The following is a 27,869-nucleotide window of genomic DNA, read 5'->3' on the forward strand; positions in this document are numbered from 1 at the left end:
GGGAGCTGTCAAGCAGTGAACAGACGTGAGGGCTGGGCATAGGTTTGCACAGGCTTAAGAAGGTGATTAAAAGAGATCTGCTTATTTCTGTAGGGGTTTAAGCTGCAATTTAGTGTAATTACATTTGATATTTATTCTTCCTTTGTGCTTTCAGTATTGGCAAAGAAAGGGGTGTGGGGGCAGAGGGAAAGGTTAATACATACATTCATAGGTTACCGCAAATGAATCAACAGAAATCCAAGTAAATGAGACCATGGAAAAGGTGATTAAAAGTCACTAGAAACAAAAATTCTGTTAGAGCAAACCATTTGTAATACAGGGTTCCCCCGGTTGTTTGCGGTCGGCGGTTCGCAGTCTCGGTCATTCGTGGTATTTTCGGACCGCGAACCACTGACAAGGAGAGAGCAGCGGGAGAGGTAGGAGAGAGCAACCGGAGCGCCGTGAGTGCAGGAAATCACTCGCGGTTCGCTCCCACCGCCTCTTCCTGCATGAAGTCAGGCCTTATCCAATCAGGAGCTGCTTTGACACGCAGTGAACCGTGAGTGATTTCCTGCACTCGTGGCGCTCCGGCTGCCCTCTTCAGGCTCCCCCATGAAAAACTGTATTTGTGGTTTTTCGAGATTCGCGGGGGTTTCTGGAACAGAACACCTCAAATCTTGGGGGAGCACTGTACAACAATCCAAACCCTGAGCTCTTATGTGGAAAAATAAAAAAGCTACAGAAGTTCAAACGTATAACTTGCAGAATGCTTAGGATCAGTGGCGTAATGAGGGTGAGAGGCATCCGAGGTGATGGTGCCCCTACCCCGCCTTCTTCTCTGCCCCCCCTACATGCTCCTTTCCCACCCCTTCCTGCCACTTCCCTTCCCCTGTACCTCTGTAACATTCCTGACCGCCAGCAGCAACTCCCAAGCTGCTGTCACGCCAGCTCTTCCTCTGATGTCACTTCCTAGCTACGGATCCAGGAAGTGACATCAGAGAAAGAGCCGACGGAGGTGTGACAAGCAGGTTGGGGGTTGCTGTTCATGCCAGGAACATCACAGAGGTACGGTGGAGGGGAAGCAGCATGCATGTACAACAATGGGGGGGGAGGCAGAAAGGATGATGGGTGCCTGTGCCCTCACTTCCTGGGGCGGACCACCCCACCCCACTATGTCACTACTTAGGACCCATGACATGAAAATTGTTCACTTGCAACATTTTGGATTTTTGGATTTTTGGCGCAGCTCGTGATCATTTTGTTTAATAACCATGTGCCACTGGCGAGATTAGCACGTGGCCATACATTGGGAAAATGGAAATGTCAGCCATTTTTCCGGCTGTGGCCCAAGTGGCCTTAGCATGCGGGAAAGAGACATTTAAGCAGTGCACTAAGACCACTTTTGCCACAGCTACAGTAAAAGGACCACTATTCTCCCCTTTCAGTATGCCGTGGTAGAAGCCTCTAGCACAGCTTAGTTAAAAAGGGCCTATGTTTGTTAAGGTTTTCTTCTATGAATGTTGTATTCACATAAAAGACCATCCCTGAGAAAAGTGACTCAACAGAAACAAAAAATGAGGTTTTAATGAATTCAATTAGAGCAGGGGTGTCAAAGTCCCTCCTCAAGGGCCATAATCCAGTCGGGTTTTCAGGATTTCCCCAATGAATATGCTTGAGATCTATTAGCAGACAATGAAAGCCGTGCATGCAAATAGATCTCATGAATATTCATTGTGGAAATCCTGAAAACCCGACTGGCTTGAGGAGGGACTTTGACACCCCTGTATTAGAGCAAACAACTTGTAATGCAATAACATATAACTTTTTCAGATTGCTTTTGGACCATTCTCAACATTTTGGATCTGCGACTTTAGTCACCTTTTCTCCAGAGTCAGTCATATATGTTCCGGAGCTTCTAGCACAGTTATTCTTAAACCGGTCCTGGGGGGACCCCCAGCAGGTCAGGTTTTCAAGATACCCCTAATGAATATGCAAGAGGCAGATTTGCAGGCCTGCCACCTCCATTATATGTTTCAAGTTTTATTTTAATTTGATGAATCACTTATTTAGTTTTACTAAGCAAATCTTGCTCATGCATATTCATTAGGGAATATCTTGAAAACCTGACTGGCTGGGGGTCCCCCAGGACAGGTTTAAGAGCCACTGTTCTAGCATACTGGTTAGCATGTATCTATTTATCTATCTATAGGGAGAGAAAGTTTCATTCATTCTGTACAAAATATTTTACACGTCCAATGAGTTAATATCTAAAGATTTTTTTTCTCAAAATACTCAGTTTTTCATCGTTGTAAAGTAGAATCTTGATTAACCAGTATTCAAGCAACCAACACTCTCACTCAATTGGCAAAAAAAATCCCACGGGAAAAAAAAGTGCTCCGAAACAGCAGCGGTCCTGAGCCGTGACTCCCCCCACCCCACTCCACTCCAGCCCTGAAGCAGCAGCGGCAGCGGTCCAGAGCCGTGACTCCCCCCACCCCACTCCACTCCAGCCCTAAAGCAGCAGCAGCGGTCCTGAGCCGTGATTCCCCCCACCCCACTCCACTCCAGCCCTGAAGCAGCAGCAGCGGTCCTGAGCCGTGACTCCCCCCCCACCCCACTCCACTCCAGCCCTGAAGCAGCAGCAGCGGTCCTGAGCCGTGACTCCCCCCACCCCACTCCACTCCAGCACTGAAGCAGCAGCAGCAGCGGCAGAGGTCCTGAGCTGTGAATCCCCCTACCTCCCTCCAGTCCCAAAGCCACAGAAGTGGTAGCAGTCATGAGCCACGAAGACTCCCCCTCTGCCAGGTAATTTTTGGCCAGCGTGGTAAAAATTCACACGCGTTAACTCCGCTAGCGCGGCTTGATAAAAGGAGCCTTTAATGTTAATATGTTTAATGTATCATTGGACTGTGTGATTCCTAACACAGACAATTCTACTGAAACAAGGCCCCATGTCGAGTCCTTGACTTCATCTCTTGGATACATAGATACTGCTGGAAACTCATTATCACCTGGATTCTGTAACTGGCGCCATATCAGCAGCTGCCTCTCTGATCACATGCCAATCATGCAACGCCATCGGTTTTAGAATTGCGCCTATGAGAAAGAAAGGCATCGGGACTGTCCAGGCCTACATTTGAAGTGCACTGAATCACGCCTACATAGGCGATTTAGGTCCCTAACGCTACTTCCGGTGTTGGTCACACCTACTTTAGTGTTCAGTGGCCTAAAGTGCCTATGTAGGCGTGATTTGGTGCCTTTTATTAAGGCATTAGTAGGCGCTTCTATGTATCTTCTGGGAAGGGGAAACCCATGACCTGTGAATAGGCTCCTCTACAGTATGGGACCACGTATTAGCAGCCTATGAAGGAGAAATATACCAGCTCTGAGCTTCCTTGGATTCACAGTCTCCTTCCAGTTATAGGCTTATAGCAAACATTTTGATTCTGACTGAACTCTTAGAATCAATTATATTCAAACAACTTATGCTGTATATAGACCAATTTTCCATCTTAAGGCCATATCAACACGGGTTTCATCCTTCTCACAGTAAGGAGACTACTTCTAGCACTAACCAATAAAATGAAGCTCCTATTGAGTCAAGTTAAACAATGTATATTATTGTAGTTTGACTTATCTGCTGCTTTTGATATGTAGACCATGATTTATTAATAATAAAGCTAAGTAATTAGGGTTTGGAAGGTGTTGCTTTGAAGTAGTTTCAGGGCTTTTTGAAAAATCGCTCGTATATTGTACACAGGTTCGTAACGATCGCTCCCACTTTTGGACTCCGGTTTGTGCAGTCCCCCAGGGATCCCCCTTCTGTCCCCTATCATTTTTAACAAGCTTATAGGATCTCTTAGCTCTGTTACTTTAGAGGTTAGTAAATTTTTATACTCACGCAAAACATATTTTTATTTTAATAGAACTGATTTTAATGTGCAGGCACGTTTGGCTAGGCTACAGAATAGTTTAGGAAGAATTCAAAACTGGGCTAATAGTTTTAGGCTTAAATTAAATTCTGTTAAAACTAAACTATTATGTTTGGAAAATGTAATCAAGACTTTCCCCCCCCAAAAAGGAATTCCATCGACCAGATCTCAATTGAATATTCTTCTAGACTCCTCGGGGTGATCATGGACTTATTGACCTCAAACAACAACTCAATAAAAAAATGGGTTTTTTTCAAGTTTAAACCATTGAGAGCTGTTTGGTCGCTTTTTGTTCAACTTCATTTTGTAGTTTTGATACAGTATATAATTTTGTAATAGACTACAATTAATAGAAAGTATGGCAACTCATCTTATATTCAGGAAAAAAAAGTAGTGATCGTGTTACTCCGTTATTTAGAGAACTTCACTGGCTTTTGGCTCAAGATAGGATTCGATTTAAGACTGCTTATTTAGCTTTTAAAGTTTCTCATGGTTTAGTTCTACTTTACGGTAAAACCTTGGATTGCAAGTAACTTGGTTTGCAAGTGTTTTGCAAGACAAGCAAAACATTTTAATAAATTTTAACTTGATATACAAGCAAGGTCTTGCAATACAAGTACATATACATAGTAACATAGCAGATGACGGCAGATAAAGACCCAAATGGTCCATCCAGTCTGCCCAACCTGATTCAATCTAAAAATTTGTTGGGGTTTTTTACTTCTTCTTCTTAGCTATTTCTGGGTAAGAATTCAAAGCTCTGCCCGGTACTGTTCTTAGGTTCCAATTACTGAATGAAGACTCCGTCAAAGCTCACTCCAGTCCATTTATTTCATCCCAGCCATTGAAGCCCTCCCCAGCCTATCCTCCACCAAACAGCCAGATACAGACACAGACCGTGCAAGTCTACCCAATACTGGCCTTAGTTGTTCAATATTTACTATTATTTTCTGATTCTAGATCCTCTGTGTTCATCCCACGCTTTTTTGAACTCCGTCACTGTTTTCATCTTTACCACCTCTCTCGGGAGTGCATTCCAGGCATCTACCACCTTCTCCGTAAAGAAGAATTTCCTTACATTGCTCTTGAGTCTACCACCCCTAAATCTCAAATTATGTCCTCTGGTTTTACCATTTTCCTTTCTCTGGAAAAGATTTTGTTCTATGTTAATACCTTTCAAGTATTTGAACGTCTAAATCATATCTCTCCTATCCTTCCTTTCCTCTAAGGAATACATATTCAGGGCTTCCAATCTCTCCTCATATCTCCTACCATTTTCGTCACCCTCCTCTGGACCGCTTCAAGTCTTTTTGTGTCCTTCGCCAGATACAGTCTACAAAACTGAACACAATACTCCAAGTAGGGCCTCACCAACGACCTGTACAGGGGCATCAACATCTTCATTTTTCTACTGATAACGCCTCTCTTTATACAGCCCAGCATCCTTCTGGCAGCAGCCACCGCTTTGTTGCAGTGTTTTTATGCCTTTAGATCCGTGCATATCAGCCTTTCACCTCCCAGCATATAGGCTCTTTCTGATCATTAATCCCCAAATGCATTACTCTACATTTATTTGCATTGAATTTTAGATGCCAGATATTAGACCATTCCTCTAACTTTTGTAGATCCTTTTTCATGTTTTCCACTCCCTCCTCAGTGTCTACTCTGTTACAAATCTTGGTATCATCAGCAAAAAGGCAAACCTTTCCTTCTAACCCTTCAGCAATATCACTCACAAACATATTGAACAAGATTGGCCCCAGCACCAAACCCTGAGGGACTCCATTACTCATCTTTCCTTCCTCCGAGCGACTTCCATTAACCACAACCCTCTGATGTCTGTCCGTCAACCAGTTTCTAATCCAGTTCACCACTTTGGGTCCTAATTTCAGCCCTTCAAGTTTGTTCAAGAGCCTCTTATGAGGAACCGTGTCAAAGGCTTTGCTGAAATCTAAGTAAATTACATTTAGCATTTGTCCTCGATCCAGTTCTCTGGTCACCCAATCAAAAAATTCAATCAGGTTCGTTTGACACGATTTACTTTTAGTAAAGCCATGTTGCCTCGGATCCTGTAACTCATTAGATTCTAGGACATTCACTATCCTTTCTTTTAGCAATACTTCCATTAATTGTCCAACAACCGAATTGAGGCTTACCGGCCTGTAGTTTCCCACTTCATCTCTGTGGCCACTTTTGTGAATAGGGACCACATCCACTCTTCTCCAATCTCCAGGAACCACTCCCATCTCCAGAGATTTATTGAACAAGTTTTTAATAGAACCCGTCAGAACCTCTCTGAGCTCCCTCAGTATCCTGAGATGGATCCTGTCCGGTCCCATCGCTTTGTCTACCTTCAGTTTTTCACATATCACATCATCACAATTGAGCCGATGGTTCTTCTCTCTCTGACGCTGCGGGAGTGTAGTGACTGTTCTAAACAAGCAAGGTCTTGCAATACGAGCACGTATAGTATTTCGTATTAAAGTTTTTGGGCTGTGGAACGAATCATCGGAGCATCCATTATTTCCTAATGGGAAATTCACTTTGATATACGAGCGCTTTGGATTACGACCATGCTTCTGGAACGAATTATGCTCGCAAACCAAGGTACCACTGTAGTTAGTTTCTTGTATGAACTTTTTTTCAACTAGTTCACACTTAAGGCAGCCACATCAGCTTACTTTAATGTTTCCTTCACTTAAGGCTGTCCACGCTAAACAACTTCTTAAAAAATCAGTTTCTTTTCGAGCTGCTATAGTCTGGAATGCAATCCCTGTGGAAATTTGAATTTTGACTTCTTACAGCTTGTTTCAACACAGTCTTAAATCTGTTTATTTTGGTCATCTTTCGCATTGACTGCCTGTTTATTGTATATCACTATTGTAAATTTTCCTTGGGACATCTTGTGAGGGTTTATTTTGTATTCTCTTGTACTGACTGGTTCCCATCCATTTCCGAACACAATTCAATCTCCTCTTAGTGTCCTACAAATTGCATTCACTCAGCTGCCCCTCATTATCTCCCTTCACCGTTAGCCCTTTGATGGCCTTCCCTTAACCATCTACATTTAGTGGTTAAATCGAACTGTATAAAAGTCAGTTCTGTCTTTATGTGGTGTCACTATTACTACTATGATTAATTATTTCTATAGCGCTACCAGATGTACGCAGCACTGTACAGAGTCACAAAGAAGACAGTTCCTGCTCGAAAGAGCTTACAATCTAAACAGACAAGACAGACACACAGGATGTCATGGATACCGTTAAGGGGAACAGTTAATCTGTTGGCTGGGTTGTTGGGCAATAGGGTTATGGATTGAAGGCTATATCAGAAAGGTGGGTTTTCAGTCTGCTTTTAAACAAAGAAAGGGAAGGGGCTTGGCGGACAAACTCGGGCAATTTATTCCAGGCATAGGGAGCAGCTGGATGAAAAGGAACAAAGTCTGGAATTGGCAGTGGCGTATTAGGCAGTTAAGTATTTAATATTGCACTTACCACATAAGAGACAGCTGGCTGCACAAACCTGGATATTCTGGAAGTGAATATCCAGGAATAAAGCCGGTGGTGGTTAAAACAATGCTCACTATTAACATACTCGTCTTGGGTCAGATGCCAGTACTAACTGTGGAAACCGCAATGCAGCTGTAAGCATATATGTGCTGTCTACCTGTACACGGCACGCTTGTCCGCTTCCAGTTGTGCTTGAGGGTCCACAGGAGTGCTGGGGACTGGGGTATTTGCTGCCACTGAGGATGCTGGGATGTGAACTGCCTGGGCCTTGGCAGCAGGTTGTGCCGTTGCTGTCATCTGCGAAGAGAATGCAAAAAAAAAAAAAAAAATACTCAAAAACAATGACTGTAAGCTCTTCCGAGCAGGGACCGTCTATAAATGTCAAAATGTACAGCGCTGCGCACGCTTTTCTGTGCTATACCCAAATCAGGTGGTCCAATGTCAGAGGTCTCTGTGAGGCCAATTTCAACTCTTATTTTGCCCATGGGAAAAATAAAACAGTATGACAAGAATAAAAACTGAACCCAGAGTATGATTACATCTTGCAACCTGCTCAGATAAGACTTCTGCATAAACATTTGAATCTACTTTTTGGACTATTCATGTTCCAGTGCAATGATTAAAGGATAGGCCACAACATTCAAACATCCGGGCTTGTCCCGTTGTCTGGTCTGATATCGATACAAATCTGAGCACTGCTAGAGAGGCATTGTTAGCCCATGTTAAAGACTATGATAAGTGAGAAAATAGCCTCTTCTGTTTTGTTTCCTTTAACATAAGAGTGTTGCTTTAGAAGCTGGCCATGAATTGTAGTTTTCTTCCCTAAGTGCGTGAAGAATAAAAAGTGAACAGACGCTTACTGTAAAAAGGAGAGTGGAGAGAGGGAGTGAAGGGAGAGATGAGCTCTAGCTATTAGTGGACAGAGAGGTACAGAAGAGAGAAGCAGAAAACATTTTGAAAGGGAAAGATCAATACAAATAGAGCCCGACTGAACCCAGGATCTTCAGATTCTGCTGAAACCAAATCTGTGACTGAAATTGGCTGTTCGGTTTCAGTAGAAATTGAAAACATAACTGCTCCCCACTCCCTCCCGTATACCTGGCCATAAAAAAAATCCCCCCTCCTAAGCCCACCCCCTGCTAGCAGCTCCTCCTCACTCTCCTCCCCTTCACCGCCATCATTCTACGCTCCCCCTCATCTCCCCCTTAGGCTTTCCCTGGGCATTCATTAAGAAGCCCTGGTGGTCTAAAGGCCTCTTCAGGGACAGTAAAGCACCATTTGCAATAACAGTCTTGCAAGACTGCTATGGCAGGTCCTGGCAGCCATTTTGTGAATGGAATCAGCACGGGCAGGAGTGAGTCTGTGGCTTCTCTGTATTTCCATTTCTAATTTTTGGTCCTTTGTTCTGTAATTGATGGGTGCTGCTCTGTGTTTTCATGTGACCAAGATAAGAGATTCTGCTTGCATGTAGTTTCTTGTGTGAGGATCTATAGGAGTCCAACTTATCTGGCTTTTCCAATAGGAATCACATTGCTATTCTGTCTTTTTAAACATACTCTTGATAACTGGTGCTTTTAAGGTTTGTTACACAAATTCTGAGAAACTTCTTTGCAGGATTTAGTGTTGCTCACAAAGTATCTGATAGTGAAGGGGTTTTATGATCCAGTTATTGAGGTGATATCAGAATTTGAATATTTTTTCCTTTGGAAAGCTACAAGATACAAATACAGGCAAAACAGTTTATAACAAATACAGACAAAACATAAGAATAGCCAATGGTCCATCTAGCCCAGTATCCCGTCTTCGTGGAGGCCAATCCAAGTCACAAGTAGAAGTCTGCACGGGAACGGGGATCGCAGGTCCTGCGGGGGTCCCGCGGGAATCCCCCCCTCACCCATGGGACTCCCACGGGGACCCCCCCTCTTGCCCATGGGACTCCAACGGGGACCCCCCTCTAGCCAACGGGACTCCCACGGGGATGGAAGGCTTTGGAAGCAGGGTTTGTCCATATAATATAATGGACAAATCAGCCTTAGTAAAAGAGGGGGTTTATAAGTGAATTACCTGAACAGAAAACAAAAAAAGGGTTCCATCAAAGAGATTCCACAAGGAAAACAGCAGCGCAAACACAAAAGAAACTGTGGAATTGATGATCCTGTCAGAAGTAATGGCTGCTTTTTATGGGGACGGGTGGGGATGGAGGTAATTCCTTGCGGGGGTGGGTGGGGACGGAGAAGATCTTGGTGAGGACGGGTAGGGAAGGAGAGGATCCTGGCGGAGACGGGTGGGGACAGAGAGGATCCTGACGGGGATGGGTGAGGAAGGAGAGGATCCTGGCGGAGACGGGTGGGGACAGAGAGGATCCTGACGGGGATGGGTGAGGAAGGAGAGGATCCTGGCAGAGACGGGTGGGGTGGGTGGGATTTCTGTCCCCGCACAACTCTCTAGTCACAAGTACCTGGCAAAAACTCAAGTAATAGCAGCATTCCAGCAGACTATAGAGTTTTCCTCCAGGAAATTGTTCAAACCCTTCTTAAAACCAGTTACGCTTTCCGCTCTTACTACAACCTCTGGCAAAGCGTTCCAGAGCTTAACTATTCTCTGAGTGAAAAAAAAATTTCCTCCTATTGGTTTTAAAAGTATTACTCTACAACTTCATCGTGTGTCAAGTTTCAAGTTTATTTAAAAATTTTATATACCATCCAATCGGCCTTCTAAGCGGTGAACATTGTCTTAACAACATATATGAAATCACAATACATCCTTTAAAACAATAATCATTATTAAAAACATTTAAAAACAAAAACAAACAGAAGCAAAAAATGGAAAAAGGGTAGAACTACATTTTATCAAGTAAAAAGAGAGAACATATAGGGAAAAAACAAAAGGGAGGGTGTCTAAAACTAGAATAAAACTATGTAGCCCTAAAAAGGCATTTAGGTCTCGAAAGCATCAAGAAAAAGAAATGTCTCCTAATCTTTGTAAATCTTGATACAGTGAACAATTGATCCACTTGTACCCGTTCTACACCACTCAGGATTTTGTAGACTTCAATCATATGTCCCCTAAGTCGTCTCTTTTCCAACCTGAAGAGCACTAACCTTTCTAGTCTTTCTGCAATAAATTTATTATCAAGCCTCAGTACACCCCCCCTCCCCCCCACACACACACGAAAACTAAAACAGGAAGCTAATTTTAATATCTTCATCAATCATGAAAGAATGTTGGCCATTTTAACAAGAAATAATTTCACCATTAGACAGTTACTGTGAACATTTATAAGCTGAGATACCTTCCCTGTGGGTATATAATGGCATTCAGTAGTGTTTCTCAAGCCAGTGCAGGGCTGCCTTTTAGCCATTTTGGTTTGCCAGGACCAGATTGAGAAACACTAGCATATAGTATCAGTGGCGTACCTAGCATATGTGACACCCGGGGCCCATCATTTTTTTGACACCCCTCCCCATCTATATGAAAAATATGATTTTTAGTAACAATCCACCTATCGCACAACAAGAGTGTACCTAGGAAAAGGCAGCATCTTAAACACTGCAGTGAGCACTAGAACACCAACACATACATTGTAAAACTAAACAAGCTAGATCCTGCACAGTCAATTGATCCTGTACAGTCGATGCTATCAGAAAGCCATGTCCCTTTCATACACACAGACAGATACACCCTCGCCCAATATGGAATAATCACAAACTAAAAATAGAAATATGTAGGCAAAAGTTAAACTGAACCGCCAAGAAACCAGACTCTGCATACAATGCAAACCACAACACCACAAAAACAGTAACACATGTCCTCTAATACTGTGCAAAATGTAAAGACAGTAGATGTAAATTTCAAAAAAACTGATACATAACAATCACCACTTTACAAATTAACAAATAAAAATAAAACAAATAATGAGAAATAAGAAAATACCATTTTATTGGACTAATCCCCGTAAGCTCGGTCCCCATCCCCACAAACCACCTGATTCCATCCACACAAGCTTTGAATTGTTTTATATTGAACTTATTATATTAAAGTATAAAAAGAAACAATATTCTGTACAATTGACAATTTATAAATCAGTGTCCTCAGCCCATTATCTCTACACTTTCCTTCAGCGCACGCACCTAAAAACAAGCAAGTAATTTTATATCATTTTCATTCTATTCATTCATAGAAATTAAAGTCTAAATAATGCCAGTCACATAACAAAACATAATTTTACAAAAATAATTCCCTGCACAGTCAAGCCTGCAAGGATTACTAGTGCAAAATATAGACAGCATATATAAATTCTCAAAACGGACACATTTTGATCACTAAATTGAAAATAAAATCATTTTTCCTACCTTTGTTTGGTAATTTCATCAGTCTCTGGTTGCACTTTATTCTTCTGACTGTGCATCTAATATTTCTTCCCTTTTTTCAGCCTCCTGTATGCTTCCTCTCCTCCAGACCTCATTCCTTCCCCCAACTTTTTCTTTGTTACATCCTGCCCCCTTCTTTCTTTCTCTCTCTTTCTGTGCCCCCTTTCTTTCTCTGTCTGTCTTTCTTTCTCTCTTCGTGCCCCATTTCTTTCTTTCATCCTACCCCCCTTCTTTCTTTCTCTCTCCCCATGCCCCCTTTCTTTCTCTATGTCTGTCTTTCTCTCTCTCCCCCATGCCCCTTTTTTTCTTTCTTTGTTTTATCCTGCCCCCTTTCTTTCTGGCTCCCTGTATCACCCCTTTCTTTCTTTCTGGCTCCTTGTCTCCCCCCTTTCTTTCTTTCTTTCTCCCTGCCCTCTATCATGCCACCGCCATTGGGAAGCATGCTGCTGCCACTGCCGCCGGGGAAAGGCCGCCACTGGCCATCGGGAACAGGCTGGCGCCGAGTTCTCCCTCCCTGCTTCTCTTCCCCGCGGGGCCGACCAACTCTCGCTCCCGACGTCAATTCTAACGCCAGAGAGGACGTTCCGGACCAGCCAGGCAATTGGCTGGCCCAGAACGTCCTCTCCAATGTCAGAATTGATGTCGGCCGGCGAGAGTTGGTCGGCCCCACAGGGAAGAGAAGCAGGGAGGGAGAACTTGGCGCAGGCCTGTTCCCGATGGCGGCAGTGGCAGCCTTTCCCCGGCGGCAGCCTATTCCCCAGTGGGTGGCCAGCTGTGCACCCCCCTTGGGACATGCACCCGGGGCGGACTGCCCCCCTGTCCCCCCCTTGGTACGCCACTGTATAGTATAAGTTCATTAGATCAGGGATTTGCTCCACATGACAAACACCTGATTGCCTACTATAACCCATCTTTCCCCTTCCTGTCCCACTGAGCTCTGAGAGAGCTGCAGAGCGATCATGTTCTGATCAGCACAGTGAAGGGGCATTATCGTCTAATTGGTCTGGGGTGTTAATATCAGTGTGGAGGGACATTTTCAAAATAAACATCTAAGTCCTATTTGGACGTATGGTCTAGACGTCCGAAGTCGGCAGTAAGAAAATGCCTATTTTTGAAAGGCAAACCATCATACGTCTAGAAATATATATTTTTTTGAAAATCCTCTATCTGGACGACCAGGCCATTGGGATGCCTAGACCATCAGGATGCCTATCTTTATATCAGAATTTCGAACAAAATTTTATCCAAGTCCCAAACGCCCAGAACAAGACCATTTGGATGTGGGAGGGGCAAGTCCTGTAATGGACTGGCCACCTAGACATGGCAACAGAGCAGTGGGGCACCTTAGAGGGCACTGCTGTGAAGTTCACAAAAAGGGTGCCAGATAAACATCTCACCAGAACTCCCTTATAGGTTATGGTGAGCCCCCACCTCCCCCAACCCCCCCCCCCCCCACTATAACCACCTGTCTACAACCCCAATAACCCTTATGGCTGCAGATGGTACCTATATGGCAGTAGAGTAGGGGTTTAGTGGGCTCACATTTTCCACCATAAATGTAGTGGTTAGGCTAGAGTGGCTTATGGCCTGGCTCCTCCTCTCTATAGTTCTTCAGCCCACCCACCAGGCTACTTAAGACACCTGTGTGCATCTACTAGGCTTCCCCATATTAGATGCTGCTGTTTGTTCAAATTTTTTGCGTGGTAGAATGGGGTGAGTGAGCACTGGGGGAGTGTGGGGGTGTCTTACCTTGATGCATAAAAGTCATCTGGTCAGTTTGGGCATCTATGTGGCACTTAGACCCTTCTAAAATAGATCTAGGTGCAAAAGTATAAGTTCCATCCAGGATGTCTTGCAAAATGTTTGATTATTGCGTCAAGGCCTCAGTGTCTAACCCGTCCTTGAGACTGTCCAAAGCCCGCCCATAACACACCTCCACCATGCCCATCTCATGCTCTGAATGTACAGAGGCTGGAACAATTTCAATTTAGGATGCTTTTTGGACTTTCATGTTTTTTTGATTATGAGCCTGAGAGTAACATAGTAGATGTTGGCAGATAAAGACATGAACGGTCTATCCAGTCTGCCAACAATGATCGTGGTATAAAAAAAAAAACTTGTTCCAGATCTTTCCTTTCCATTTCTGAAACACAGACCAGAGAAATCCTCCCAGTACTCGCCTCGCATTCCAACTATTGGCAATACCTTCGAAGCTCTCTCTAGTCCATCCATCCATATTTATTTATTTATTTAAATATTTGCTACACCATAGTAGTTGGACATAATGAACAAGCTTGCTCAGTAATGGGAGCAATGGAGCACCCACTGCACCCACAAAGCTGGAACCCGTCTCTGAGAGATCCTGTACTTCCTTGGCAAAAATAAAAAAATAAAAATAAAACTTGCTATAAAGGTTATTTCCTCTTTCTTATGGTATGAACTGCTCAATATCATTTATTTGTTCATTTTTATAGCCTGTCCTCCCCAGAAGCTCAGAACGGGCTACAATAAAATAAAAATAAAAATTAGGTACTTGGAAATTCCCTATATGTCCCGAAGGCTCACAATCTAGCTAAAGTACCTGAGAAAACAATTATTAAATAGTAAAGATATAATAATTCAAATAATAAAAATAAAATCCATTAAATCTAGAATCTAAATCCGTTAATATACTCATACACTCTATGATTATAACTAAACTCGATTATTGTAATTCTCTGTTAATCAATATATCACAAAAAGAAAAAAGAAGGCTTCAGATAATCCAAAACACTGCAATAAAACTTATTCATAAAGCAAAAAAATACAACCATGTTACACCACTATTAATCAATTCCCATTGGCTTCCTATCAGCCACCCTATTACCTTTAAGATATTATTCCTGGTATTCAAAATACTAACTTTCAATGAACCTCAATTTATGTCTAGAATGATCATTCCTTATTATGCCCCTCGTTCTCTTCGATCATCATCACTAGACCTATTAACTGTCCCTTCCTTGAAAATTGTGGGCACAAGAAGAGATGACATGTTTTCTGTTATAGCTCCACAATTGTGGAATTCATTGCCACTCTATATCAGAAAAGAAAAAGATCTTATTTCCTTTAAAAAACTTCTAAAAACTTTCTTATTTAATGATGCTTTTAATAATTAAATTCTGAGACCTGTTAACTTAATCCAGAATTCAATTTTTCCCTTCCTCTTGTTCTTTCCTCTTTTATGTTTTTTCTACCTGAGAGAATTGTAACTTTTCCCCTCCTACCCTCTTATATCATGTCTGTCCTTAATCCACATGTATGATGAAATTTGTTAAGTGATATAAGTATATTAGCTTTTTACTTGTGTTTTAAAGCTGTTTGTCCTCTAAATTGTTGTTTTTTATAAAACTGTTCATCGCTTAGAAAGTTTGTATAGGCGATTCATCAAATGGTAATAAAACTTGAACTTGAACTAAACATATTCAGATAGAAAAGATAGAGATAGAGACAAGATATGTACATCCCAACAAGTATTCAGTGAGTAAATTAAATTAAAATGAATAATAATATTATCATATATTATAATAATAATTTTATTTTCTATACCGCCAACACCCAAAGAGTTCTAGGCGGTTTACAGATAAGAAGAACTGGACAATCAGTGATAAAAAATACAATGAGCAAAAGCCCTGACAATTGCCCACAAGAGAATCTACTCCACCACCCCCTCCTACATAAAATCCAAACTTCCCATCTACAACCCCACTCGCACCCTCCGCTCAAAGTCAGAGATACGCCTATGCGTCCCCCCCCGGAAGATCCCTGCTCACAGAAACTGCCCACAAACGATCCTACAGCCACTTCATTCCACACCTCTGGAACCAACTTCCCCCCCAACTTAGACAACAGAACTCATTATTAACATTCCGTAAATCGGTAAAGACCCTCCTCTTCAATTAAAGATCTCCTCTGTCTCTCCCCCCCTTAGGCCCCACCCTCCACTCTCCTATCTCCTTCCCGAAATTCCAGTATGACCCTCTCTTACTCTATCCACTAACAAATTGCACCTATACGCTTATAACTTTCCTTAAATTAAACTACTGTATTTCCCCCTTCTCTCTCTCTGCTTAATCTCCCTGTATTTAATTCTCTCCAAAAACTATAAATCCAATCACTAAACCTGTTGTACCACTTATATGTCTAGTTACTCCGCACTGTGTATGTTCATTTGTAAACCGTTCTGAGCTATTGGGAGGACGGGATAAAAATCTAAATAAATAAATAAATAAATAAATATAACTACAGAGTTCTTAGACAGATAAGAATTTCTTAAACAAGTAGGTGTTTACTAGTTTCCTGAAAGAACAGTATGATTCAGTTTGATGAATCAAATTATCTAGCCAAGATTGAGCTTTGCCTGCTTGAAAGGCCAAGGTTCTATCAAAGAACTTCTTGTAATAGCAGTTATTTGGATTTGGAAATATAAATAAGCTGGTACGACGAATACACTTGACCGGTCTATACAATTCAAAATGAGAGATAAGGTAACGTGGAGAAAATCCAGACAACAGTTTATAACAAATACAGGCAAATTTGAATAATATGCTAATATTTTAGTATTGTAACTTTCCTAACAAAATGACTTTTCAGTTGATTAACTGTGCATTATTACAAGCAGTTTTCACAGTCACACGAGTCAAAATTGCTAGAAATTGGGAAAACAGCCAATTACTGAACATAACCATCTTGCATCAGAGATTCTAGTAGGTGTATTTTTATTTTTTTAGTTTAAGGCATTGTGTGGGCATAAGGTAGAAAACTTTGATACGATCTGGGTGCCGTTTGCTAAATGGGCAGAGAGAACAGTAGCCAAGTGAATGGGGCGATAGATGGGGCATTTTATTTGTAAGAAGGAGTACATGGGATTATTACTGGAAGATATTGCATTGCACACAGTGGCATTGTAAAGGGGGGGAGGAGATCTGCCCCAGGTGCCATCTTGGTGGGGGTGCCAGCCCCTGTTCTCCTCTATGCCCCATCGCCCTCCTCTCAGCCCCGCTCTTTTCCAAACTTCCCTGTCGCATGGGTGTACCCTTTCCCTTGTACCTCTTTAATTTCCCCAACAATAAATACCTATTAACTTCAAGAAGCCTTCTATTGCACTTATCATATTTTTATTACCACATAATAAATACATTTATGTCACACTGATTTAAATAACATATTACCAAACCACACTCTCTGTGAACCAATCACACTACACAACTGTTTTCTTTATACTCAACGGCAGGCCTGCACAACTTTGGCCCTCGCCAGACCAGGATTTCAGGATTTCCCAAATGAATGCATGAGATCAATATGCATTCAATGGAAGCAGTGCAGGCAAATAGATCTCATGCAAATTCACTGGGGAAATCCCGAAAACCCGACTGGATTCTGACCTCGAGGTCCGGAGTTGTGCAGGCCTGCTCAACAGGAATACCCCATTGGGCCAGAAAACCTGGACTAGAACAAAGCCTTTTCTGTTTCAGTTCCTTTCAAAACCACATTGTCCCGTTTTTAAAATGATCACGCGTTCTCTTGCTGTATTGCCAATTGCTACCACAGTCTCATGTTGCTCAACCACAATGATTATAGTTCATGCTTTCCGATATCATCATTGGACTCTACAATCATGTTGCTCTGTCTGGCCCAATGGGGTATTCCCCATTGAGCTATTTTATAAAGAAAAAAGTTGTGTAGTGCGATTGTTCACAGAGTGTGTGGTCTGGTAATATGCAACATAAATATATTTATTATGTGTAAAAAAAAAATAAAAAAATTATAAGTGCAATAGAAGGCTTCTTGAAGTTAGTAGGTATTTATTGTCGAGTTAGCTGAAGCCATTTTAAGTGATTTAAAGCCCTGTTTGTACTAATTTTAATTTTCCTGGCTTGAGTAGTATCACGAACTTGCTGCCTGCATCGGTGTTGACTCTCTCCAACATCACTTCCGGATACCACGCCCGGAAAGATCTAATGATCAACATTTGCTGGTGGTTCCTTCTTTCAAATCCATCAATACACGCAGACAATACATTTTTTTTCAGTTGTGGCTCCGCAATTGTGGAACTCCCTCCCAATACAGGAAAGAACGTCTAATTGACAGATTTAAAAGCAAGTTAAAATGCTAGTTCTATATACAGTAAAACCTTGGTTTGCGAGCATAATTCGTTCCAGAAGCATGCTTGTAATCCAAAGCACTCATATATCAAAGCAAATTTCCCCATAGGAAATAATGAAAATTCAGACGATTCGTTCCATAACCCAAAAACTTTAATATAAAATACTATACGTACTCATATTGCAAGACCTCACTCGTTTAAAACAGTTACTACACTCTTGCAGCGTCAGAGAGAGAAGAACCATCGGCTCCGTTGTGATGATGTGATGCGTGTATACTGTATCTACTCGTATTGGAAGACTTTGCTCGTTTAGAACAGTCACTACACTCCTGTAGAGTCAGAGAGAACCATCGGCTCAGTTGTGATGTATGTATACTGTATGTACTCGTATTGCAAGACATTGCTTGTATATCAAGTTAAAATTTAATCAAAGGTTTTGCTTGTCTTGCAAAACACTTGTATATCAAGTTACTTGCAATCCAAGATTTTACTTTTTAATTCCAGCTTCTGATCTTTTTTTTTTTTTTTTAACCCTCCCTTTTGTCATTTCTCTTACTTGTCTTATTTACTTTCATACATTGTATTCCAACCCCCCCACTTCCTTCTCGGTCCTGTTTACGCTACGTGACTTGTCTATGTTACTTGTACTGTCTCTCCGAATACTGTGATGCACTATTTTTTGTTGTTTTTAGATTTATTCATTGCTTTTTATTAAGATTAAGCGATTCATGAAATTTTAAATAAAACTTGGAAACTTGGAAGTGACATCAGAGGGAGAGCTGACCCCACATGGGCAGCAAGTTTGTAATGCTGCTTGCTGGGGAAAATCAAAGAGATTCAGGGGAAGGGAAGGGGTGTGTGTGCACAGCAGGGGGCGGAGAAGAGGGTGGGGTCGGAGGGTGCCATTCACACTTGCTACGCCACTGGATGCACAGAACACCTGCTATGTAGTCTTGTTTTCATTATGTTTTATAGGGCAACGAGTCAAAATCGCAAAGCCGGGCCAACAATCGCACACAGGAGATCAGCGCGCCGGATTTAAACTCAATTTAAAAGCGCTCTGAAGGTGTGTGTGGAGGGGGAACCACTGTATTTAACTTAGTAGTGTTGGCGACAGAGGAAACTGAACTTTTTCCCCTCAAATGCCTGTTTCCTCTATAATGGGGGGTTCCCCCCTCCAGAACACCCCTCCCCCTCCAACGGCAGGGGGAGAGTGCGGCGCAGTGGTTAAAGCTACAGCCTCCGCACCTTGAGGTTGTGGGTTCAAACCCACGCTGCTCCTTGTGACCCTGAGCAAGTCACTTAACCCCCCCAGTGCCCCAGGTACATTAGCTAGAGAAAAATGCTTGAGTACCTGAATAAATTCATGTAAACCGTTCTGAACTCCCCTGGGAGAACGGTATAGAAAATTAAATAAAATAAATAAACACTACTAGGTAAAGTGCATTGTTCCCTCCCCCCCACAACCCCCCTCAGAGTGCTTTCAAACTGAGTTTAAATCCGGCATGCTGATGTCCTGCGCGTGATTGTCGGCCCGGTTTTGTCTGCGCGCGAGCGTCTCGCTCGGTTTTAACTGTTTTCCGTTTTGTCGTGTTGTTATCGATGTTTCCTCCCCGATAATTCTGCACAACTGGAGTGTCGCGATGTGGCCCTTCAAACTGTTTATCGAGGAATGAGAGGATTGGGGACATTCACACAAAAACTTGAAGTCAAGGGGTTTAGTAGAAATCTGATGTGTACACTAAAAAGTTATTTAATAAAAATAAAGTATGTGAGAGCGGCTTTTGCCTTTGTTCTTTCACAACCCAAGAAATAATGCTACAGAGGCAATAACTTCTCATCAGCACTAGACAAGAAACCAAGATCTATCCGCCACCAAAGCTACATTAAGCTGGAAATGGATTTTTCTACCACATTCTAAAATTCTGGATGCCCACAGTTAACCTTCATTAGCGAGACGAAGTCTTACAGCTTTAAAGTCTCTGCAGGTCTCATCTCTAGTTATTTATGACCTGCCACCGTTTATTAGTTCTAATTATCATATCCCTTTGCTCACAAAACTCCAGAGAGTTTGTTACCTATAGAAAGTATATTAAAAGTTTCTGTGTTGTGCCGATATTTTCATTAGTAGCTCAGGGCTTGTTACAGGCAGGTGCACCGACTAGTTCCCTCGCCCCAGAGGGCTTATAGTCTAAGATAGGTTTAAATTAAGGTGCACTGTCCAGGGGGAAATTCTCGAAGGTGCACCAAAGGTGCCCTACCGCCGGCTAATCAACCAATCCAGAAGCACTTAAAAAAAAAAAATAGGGGAGCAAATGGCACCTTCATTTATGGCACCAGTGTTGCACTTACAGAAGTGTTTAGGGGTGTATAAGGACACCTAAGCCTTATGTGGATGTGGCTTGTGCCAGAAGTGTCCTTAGGCTCCTTAAATGTAGGCTTCTGAAATGTTGGCCTATATTTAAAGTGCCCGTGTTAAAAAAAAAAAAAGTGAAATTCTATAATTGGCGCCGGTTCATGATTGACACGCTTTTGGTGGTCGCTTCTTAGGTAGCCGCAGATACTGGCGCCGATTATAGCCTTCCTCCATAAATGCCAAGCACCCATAGGAATAGAATGGGTGGCTCAGCAGCGCACCTTTGTAGAAAGACCCGTAAATTTGTATCTAAGTAAATGGAAGGAGACATGACTTGCCCAAGATCACAAGGAATGTGCCATTGGGATTTGAATCCTGGGTTTTCTGCACCTAAGCCCACCGCACTAGCCACTAGGTTATTCCTCCAATCCACTCCATCCTAGACTTCAGGAAACCAGCTTTGTCAAAATGGAGGAATACCTCAAGGATTTGTTAGTCACATGGGAACATTTGAGGGAAGCAGAAGAGTGGTGGGCACAAATGAAGGGAAATGAACCTTTTGTTAGGAAGGGTGAATTAAAGTAAGGGCAAAAGGAGGCCACTATAGTTCTCGAAGCAAGTAGCTGAAAATGTAAGGAAAGAGGGCAGCTTTTATAAAATACAAGCAGTAAAAGGTGCACTCAGGGAGGATAAGGCCATAGTGGAGACACTGAATGAATTTTTTGCTTCAGTCTTTATGGAAGAAGAGGTAAGAAAAATTCCTGAACTGGAACTAGTTTTCAAGGGTGATGAAGCAGAGGAATTGAAAGAAATCTTGGTGAACCTGAAAAACGTACTAAACCAAATTGACAACTTAAAGAGTGATAAATCACCTGGACCGGATGGTATATATCCTAGGATAGTGAAAGAATTCAGATATGAAATTGCTGATCTGTCGCTAAAATCGTCTGTAGTACCTGAAGATTAGAGGGTGACCAATGTTACACTCATTTTTAAAAAGGGTTCTAGGGGAGATCTGGTGAATTACAGACCCATATGCCTGACTTCAGTGCCGGGCAAAATATTGGAAAAACAGCATGTAGACAGAGTCAGCATGGGTTTAGCCTAGGGAAGTCTTACTAATTTGCTTGACTTCTTTGAAGGTATGAATAAACATGTGGATAAAGGCGAGGCGGTTGATATAGTGTATCTAGATTTCCAGAAAGCTTTTGACAAAGATCCTCATGAGAGGCTTCTGAGAAAATTAAAGAGTCATGGAATAGGAGGTAATGTTGAATTGTGGATTAAGAATTGGTTATCAGACAGAAATCAACGGGTAGAGTTAAATGGCCAAGTTTTGAGTTGAACACTAACTGGACATTTTCAGCGGCAGATCTGGTTAAGTGTTGCTGAATTTAAGCACATAAGAATTGCATACTAGAACAGACTGAAGGTCCATCAAGCCCATGATCCCGTTTCCAACAGTGGCCAATCCAGATCCCAAGTACCTAGCTAGATCCCAAGTAGCAAAAGATTTTATGCTGCTTATCCTAGGAATAAGAGCGGATTTCCTCAAGCCATCTCAACAATGGCCTATGGACTATTACCTTCGATAATATTCTTTCTGTTGGTTTCCATATGCTAGGTGTTCAATCCCTTCCCACAATCCGGGAGCTGCAGAAATCCCAACACTTTTTTTGAGCACATGTTCCTCCCCTTTAGAGCGAGAGCTAGAGCCATCTGCAGTTGAGTCCCAAAGCCAAGCAACATAGGTGAACAAATCCCGTTTTCCCCAACAAGCTCAGAATGGGTCACAGGTAAACATACATAATATACAGACAACTGTTTACAGAGTGATATATATTTCTTATGTTTTGATCATATGGTAACAGACAGAGGGATTAGGTGAAGAGGTAGATTTTCATTGCCTTCCTGAAGTTCATGAACCCTTCGAGGGCTCCGATCTGGGGGGGGGGGGGGGGGGGCAGTTGATTCCAGTAGCTGGGGATGAAATGGGAGTAGGATCGTCATCTAGTGTTTTGAAGTTGAAGGGAGCGACCCTGGGGTGTTCGAAGGTGGAGTGGTCTGCTTGGTACATATGGAGGAAGCTTGGTTGTCACATAATCTGGCGCCATGTTGTGCAAGGATTTATACGCTAGCATCAAGCCCTTAAAGACATACCGTTTGGTTATGGGAAGCCAGTTGGCTGATGATAAAGCCTGGGAGACAGTGTCGTAGGCGTGGAGGTACTTTAGGAGTCTGATTGCTGCATTTTGTACATTATGTTTTTTGCTGCGAGTCTGATGAATATGACCGTTAGCTCTGAACAAGCGATTTTACTAGGCAGGTGCCGTCTCCGGCTGGTTAAATCACTTTGAATATCAACCTCCAAGTTTTCAAAGATTTTGAATAAACCCATAACCCCAGCATTATCTTTAACTGCAGCTTGCCAGAGTCTTCCAACTAAATGCTTTTATTAGCTTCTTAAAAAATGAAACTATGCTAAGTTACCTCTATCATAGAGCCATATATCCTTACTGAATGTGGACATAATAATGCATGTTTAATTTATTGCAAATATATTGGTCTCAGAAGTACTGCAAGGCTCAGGATGGTTTTGTTCAAGGATGCAGCAGAGTAATTAACATAATAAAGGATAATGATAGCTACACAGCAAGTATGAAAATGATTTAATAAACCTCCGAGATTAAATTTTGACAAAGAGAAGACATATGATCATGTACAGTAGAGTTATCATTTTTTGGGTTCTGCAGAAATATGGATTTACAGGTCCCATATTGGAAATGATATAAGTATTATAATGGGACCAATGCAGCAGAAGCAACTAATTTCATATGAATTTCCAATCCAGAGGAGACAGGGCTGCTCATTATCTCAAAGACTGTTTTTATAGCATAGTGAGTTGTGGAAGAACTCGAGACTTGAGGAAGAGAGGTAAAATCTGCTTTTTTGCAGATGATCTCTTATTCTTCATAACACCATCAAGTACGTTTTTGACAATTGTCTTCACCATTTCCACATGTAAGTGTTGACACCTTGTTGTGGAAACTGCCAGGGCTGTGCTATTCATTTTTTTCAATGTGTATATTCGCAAAATGGCTGCTCCCATGGCAAGTATTGGTAAAGACACCTCCGCTCATGAAGATATATTATGACAAGATTCTGCATCGGGTCTGTGTCTCAATTCTGATCTGTGGATATAGGGATTGATATTCAGAAAGGTTTAACTAGCAGGAGAGGCTCTTGCCAGGTTAAGCCCTGTTGAGCTGCTCAGCCATTGATATTAATCAGCACTTAACCAGGTAATGTCAATGAATATCTCCATTAGCTGGCCATTCCTAACCAGCTAGGGGTGTTCCAGGGGGTGGAGCCAGCATTTAGGCAGTTAGCAGCAATATTGAGTCCCTAACTTGCTAAATAAGTGAATAAAGAAAGGACAGAAAAAAGGATGCCTTAACTTTATGGGCTAAGTTAATTGAGCATATTGGCCAGTGATCGGTTACATCTGGCTCAGCTCACTTGCCCAGATATTCAACCTGTGGCTGGAAGTGACTTACTACTACTTATCACTTATGTAGGGCTGAAAGGCATAGGCAGCGCTGTACATTTTAACATTTATAGACGGTCTCTGCTCGGAAGAGCTTACAATCCAACTTGGACAGACATGACATAGAGGGTAGGGGATGCAGAACCCAAGGTGAGAGGAGTTAGGAGTCAAAAGCACTCTCAAAGAGGTGAGCTTTTAAACGGGCCTCGAACACTGCCAGAGACTGAGCCCGCCATAGGGATTCGGGCAGCTTGTTCCAAGCATACGGGGCAGTGAGGCAGAAGGGGCGGAGTCTGAAGTTGGCTGTTGAAGAGAAGGGCACAGATAGGAAGGACTTACCAGCTGAGCAGAGCCCACGGGGAGGATCATAGGGGGAGTAAGTGAAGAGAGATAGTGAGGGGAAGCTCAGTGAGTGCATTTGTAGGTCAGTAAGTAGAGTTTGAATTGACGTACAAGCTCCTTACCGCTGTGGACTGAATATTACCACCACTATGTAAATAAGGGTTTAAAAGTTGTATAATAATTCAGCAGCTGGAAAAGAAGTCACCAATATTAACAATATGGAGAACATACATGCATAGCATGGAGAAATTTTCAGTGCTTGCTAAAAAAAAAATGTTGGGGACCCACATAGAAAAGAAACTTGCTACAGAGGCAGAAACTTCACAGTAACAACTTTTTCAGGTAGATCTGAGGGAATCTGTGGGAGAATTAGATAATCAAGGAGAAAAAGGGGCACCGAGGGAGGACAAGGCCATAGCAGAGAGACTGAATGATTTTTTTTTTTTTGCTTTGGTTTTTACAGAGAATGTAAGAGATCTACAGTATCTGTATCAGAAATGGTGATGACAAGGAAAAACGGAAAGAAATCTCGGTGAACCTGGAAGACATATCGAGCCAAATTGATGAGTTAAAGAGTGATAAATCATCTGGATCAGATAGTATACACACCAGGGTACTAAAAGAACTCAAACATGAAATTGATGACCTGCTGTTAGCGATCCATAACCTGTCATTATAATCATCAGTCGTACCTGCAGATTGGAGGGTGGCCATTGTAACGCAGATGTTAAAAAGAGTTCCAGAGGTTATCTAGGAAATTACAGTGCCGGGCAAAATAGTAGAAACTATTATAAATAATAAAATTGCTAAACACAGACAAACATGATTTAATGGGACAGAGTCAGCGTGGATTCAGCCAAGGGAAGTGTTGCCTCACCAATTTGTTTCATTTCTTTGAGGGTGTATATAAACATGAAGATAAAGGTGAGCCAGTTGATTAGTGTATCTAGATTTTCAGAAAGTTTCGACAAGGTCATAGGATATGAAGCAATGCTCTGTTGTGGATTAGGGACTGGTTACTAGATAAACAACAAAGAGTAGGGATAAATGGCCAGTTTTCTCAATGAAGGAGGGTGAATAGTGGAGTGCCACAGGGATACATATTGGGGATGGTACTACTTAACATTTGCAGATGACACAAAGTTCTTAAAACACATGCATATTGTGAAAAATTGCAGGAAAACCTTAGGAAATTGGAAGATTGGGCATCCAAGTGGCAGATGAAATTTAATGTTGACACATACAAGTGATGCACATTTGGAAGAATAATCCAAATCACAGTTATGCTTAGGAGTCAGCACCCAAGAAAAAGATCTAGGTGTCACAGTCAACAATATGCTGAAATTTTCTGCCCAGAGTGCAGCAGTGGCCAAAAAAGCAAATAGGATATTAGAAAATATTAGGAAAAGTAGATGTGGTTGGGGTGGAGAATCGGCATGGCTGATTTACATATGTGTCGCTAACCATCAAAGTTAGGTGCTGGTAAATTTAGCCAGGTAAAACCCAGCCTAATATACTGGCACTTACCTCTAGTATGCCTGATGATGCCTAAGCATACCTAGGCACTGATTGTATAAGCAGCGCCTAGCAGTTGATAAAAAACCACGCCTACCAATGCCTACAAGTTAGGCCCGGTTAGACGCAATTTATAGAATCAGGCCCTGAATGCCACTAGATTTAATGCACAAGAAAAGCATGTTCCCCTCAACTGTTGAGGTATCTGGAACACTTTCTTAGAGCTTTTAGGTTTTGTAACTTAATCATGCAAAGAATGTTTGCCTCATCTTTCTCTGGTGATTTACTGCCATGGCTTTAGCAGATGAGAGAGAGAGGCAAAAAAGATAATAAAAATATGAGGCTTATAGAAAATCAGAGGGTGAAGTGACCCTTTGCTTATCTTGACAGTCATTCATCAGACCAATTTATTCTCTGTTGCCCCACAGGTAATGCTCAGGCAGTCCACATTGTGCTAGGCACTTTAAAAGGATAGTATAAACTTCTGAAATAATTTGCCATTTTTAACATAGGTTTGGGTTTTTGTTGGTTTTTTTGGCATTCTGCAATTACTGACTAGGTTGCCAGGGGCTTATCTGCTATTTGGGAGAATTATGCAGGAGTTTACAGAATAGAAAGACATTTTTAACCTTGAAAATGATAGCCCAAGGAATGCTGCTACTATTTGGGATTTTGCCAGGTACTTGTGACTTGGATTGGCCTCCGTGAAGACGGGATACCGGACTGGATGGACCACTGGTCTGACCCAGTAAAGGCTATACTTATGTTCTTATTTTCTTGTGGGGTTTTTTTTAACGCTCTCTCCAGTTCCATCCAAAATATTCCCACAAGAGCAAAATAATAGCCATAGTGGGTCAGGCCAACGGTCTGTTTAGTTCAGTACTCTGTTTCCAACATTGGCCAATCCAAGTCACAAGTTCCTGGCAGAAACCCAAATAGTAGCAACATTCTGGAATCCCAAAGAGTAACAAGATTCCATGCTAACAATCCCTCTAGCCATTTGTACACATTTGGGTTTTTGATGGCCATATCTTGGGTTGTAAAATGGAAACTTAGACATTTATGCAAGATAAGTGGGTAATTCATCAAGCAGTGTTTGGGCCTTAACGTATCTTAATGCTGCCTGACCTGAAATACCACAGCGATATTTAAGTTGCCGCAGGTTAGGTAATAATGTGACTTTGTAACCCGTTCTGGGCTCCTTTGGAAGGACGGGCTAAATAATTGAATAAATAAATAAATATTACTTAAAAAAAGTGCCACAACCTTTTGCTGTCTCCCACGGTATAAGTAGGCCAGTAATCCCATATTCACTTTCTACATAGGGATATTGGGATATTGGAACATGAAAACAGTTCAACTACTCGAAAGGGTCCAGAGAAGAGCGACTAAGATGGATAAGGGGCTTGAGGAGTTGCCGTACAGTGAAAGATTAGAGAAACTGGGCCTTTTACATTACATTACATTAGTGATTTCTATTCCGCTTGTGCCTTGCGGTTCTAAGCGGATTACAAGTTAGAGGACTGGACATTTCCAGTAGCATTGCAGTACATGTAATCAAGAGTGTGTCCAGTTACAATTGTTAGTCTGGACTTTTCCAGGAGAAATTGATAGCAGGAGGGATAGTGATAGGTTGTTTAGACGAATAGAGATAATACTGTTCGGATTCAGGGTATTGCTGAACAGGGGAGACATGATCGAAACATTCAAGATAATGAAGGGAATAGACTTAGTAGATAAAGACAGGTTATTCACCCTCTCCGAGGTAGGGAGAACAAGAGGGCACTCTCTAAAGTTGAAAGGGGATAGATTCCGTACGAACATACGGAAGTTCTTCCTCACCCAGAGAGTGGTGGAAAACTGGAACACTCTTCCGGAGTCTGTTATAGGGGAAACACCCTCCAGGGATTCAAGACAAAGTTAGACAAGTTCCTGCTGAACCAGAATGTACGCAGGTAAAGCTAGACTCAGTTAGGGCACTGATCTTTGATCTTTGATCTGCTGCGTGAGCGGACTGCTGGGCCAGCAGCGGCAATTCTTATGTTCTTAACATAATTTACGGAATTTTTAGCAAAAAAAATATCAACTTGGCACATGTATGCTAGCTAGTAAATAAATGTGTTTTAGAAATCTAGGGTAAAACAGGTGACGTTCCTACGAATCAAATTGTTGCTTCT

General features: G+C 42.0%; 1 protein-coding gene across 16 annotated transcripts in view; it reads right to left on the reverse strand.

Annotated features, from left to right (window-relative positions):
• PKNOX2 (PBX/knotted 1 homeobox 2) overlaps positions 1-27,869 on the reverse strand; it is a 424,329-nt gene that overhangs the window by 98,443 nt on the left and 298,017 nt on the right. For 12 of the 16 annotated variants that reach the window (XM_033918096.1, XM_033918094.1, XM_033918101.1 and 9 more), the window contains one exon: positions 7,578-7,717. The exons of the other annotated variants lie outside the window; for them this stretch is intronic. In XM_033918096.1, the coding sequence (XP_033773987.1) occupies positions 7,578-7,717 (140 nt within the window). The remainder of the gene's footprint in view (positions 1-7,577; positions 7,718-27,869) is intronic. 16 annotated transcript variants of the gene reach the window in all.

The sequence above is a fragment of the Geotrypetes seraphini genome, chromosome 13 (assembly GCF_902459505.1).
Source record: "Geotrypetes seraphini chromosome 13, aGeoSer1.1, whole genome shotgun sequence".
Classification (NCBI taxonomy): Eukaryota; Metazoa; Chordata; class Amphibia; order Gymnophiona; family Dermophiidae; genus Geotrypetes; species Geotrypetes seraphini.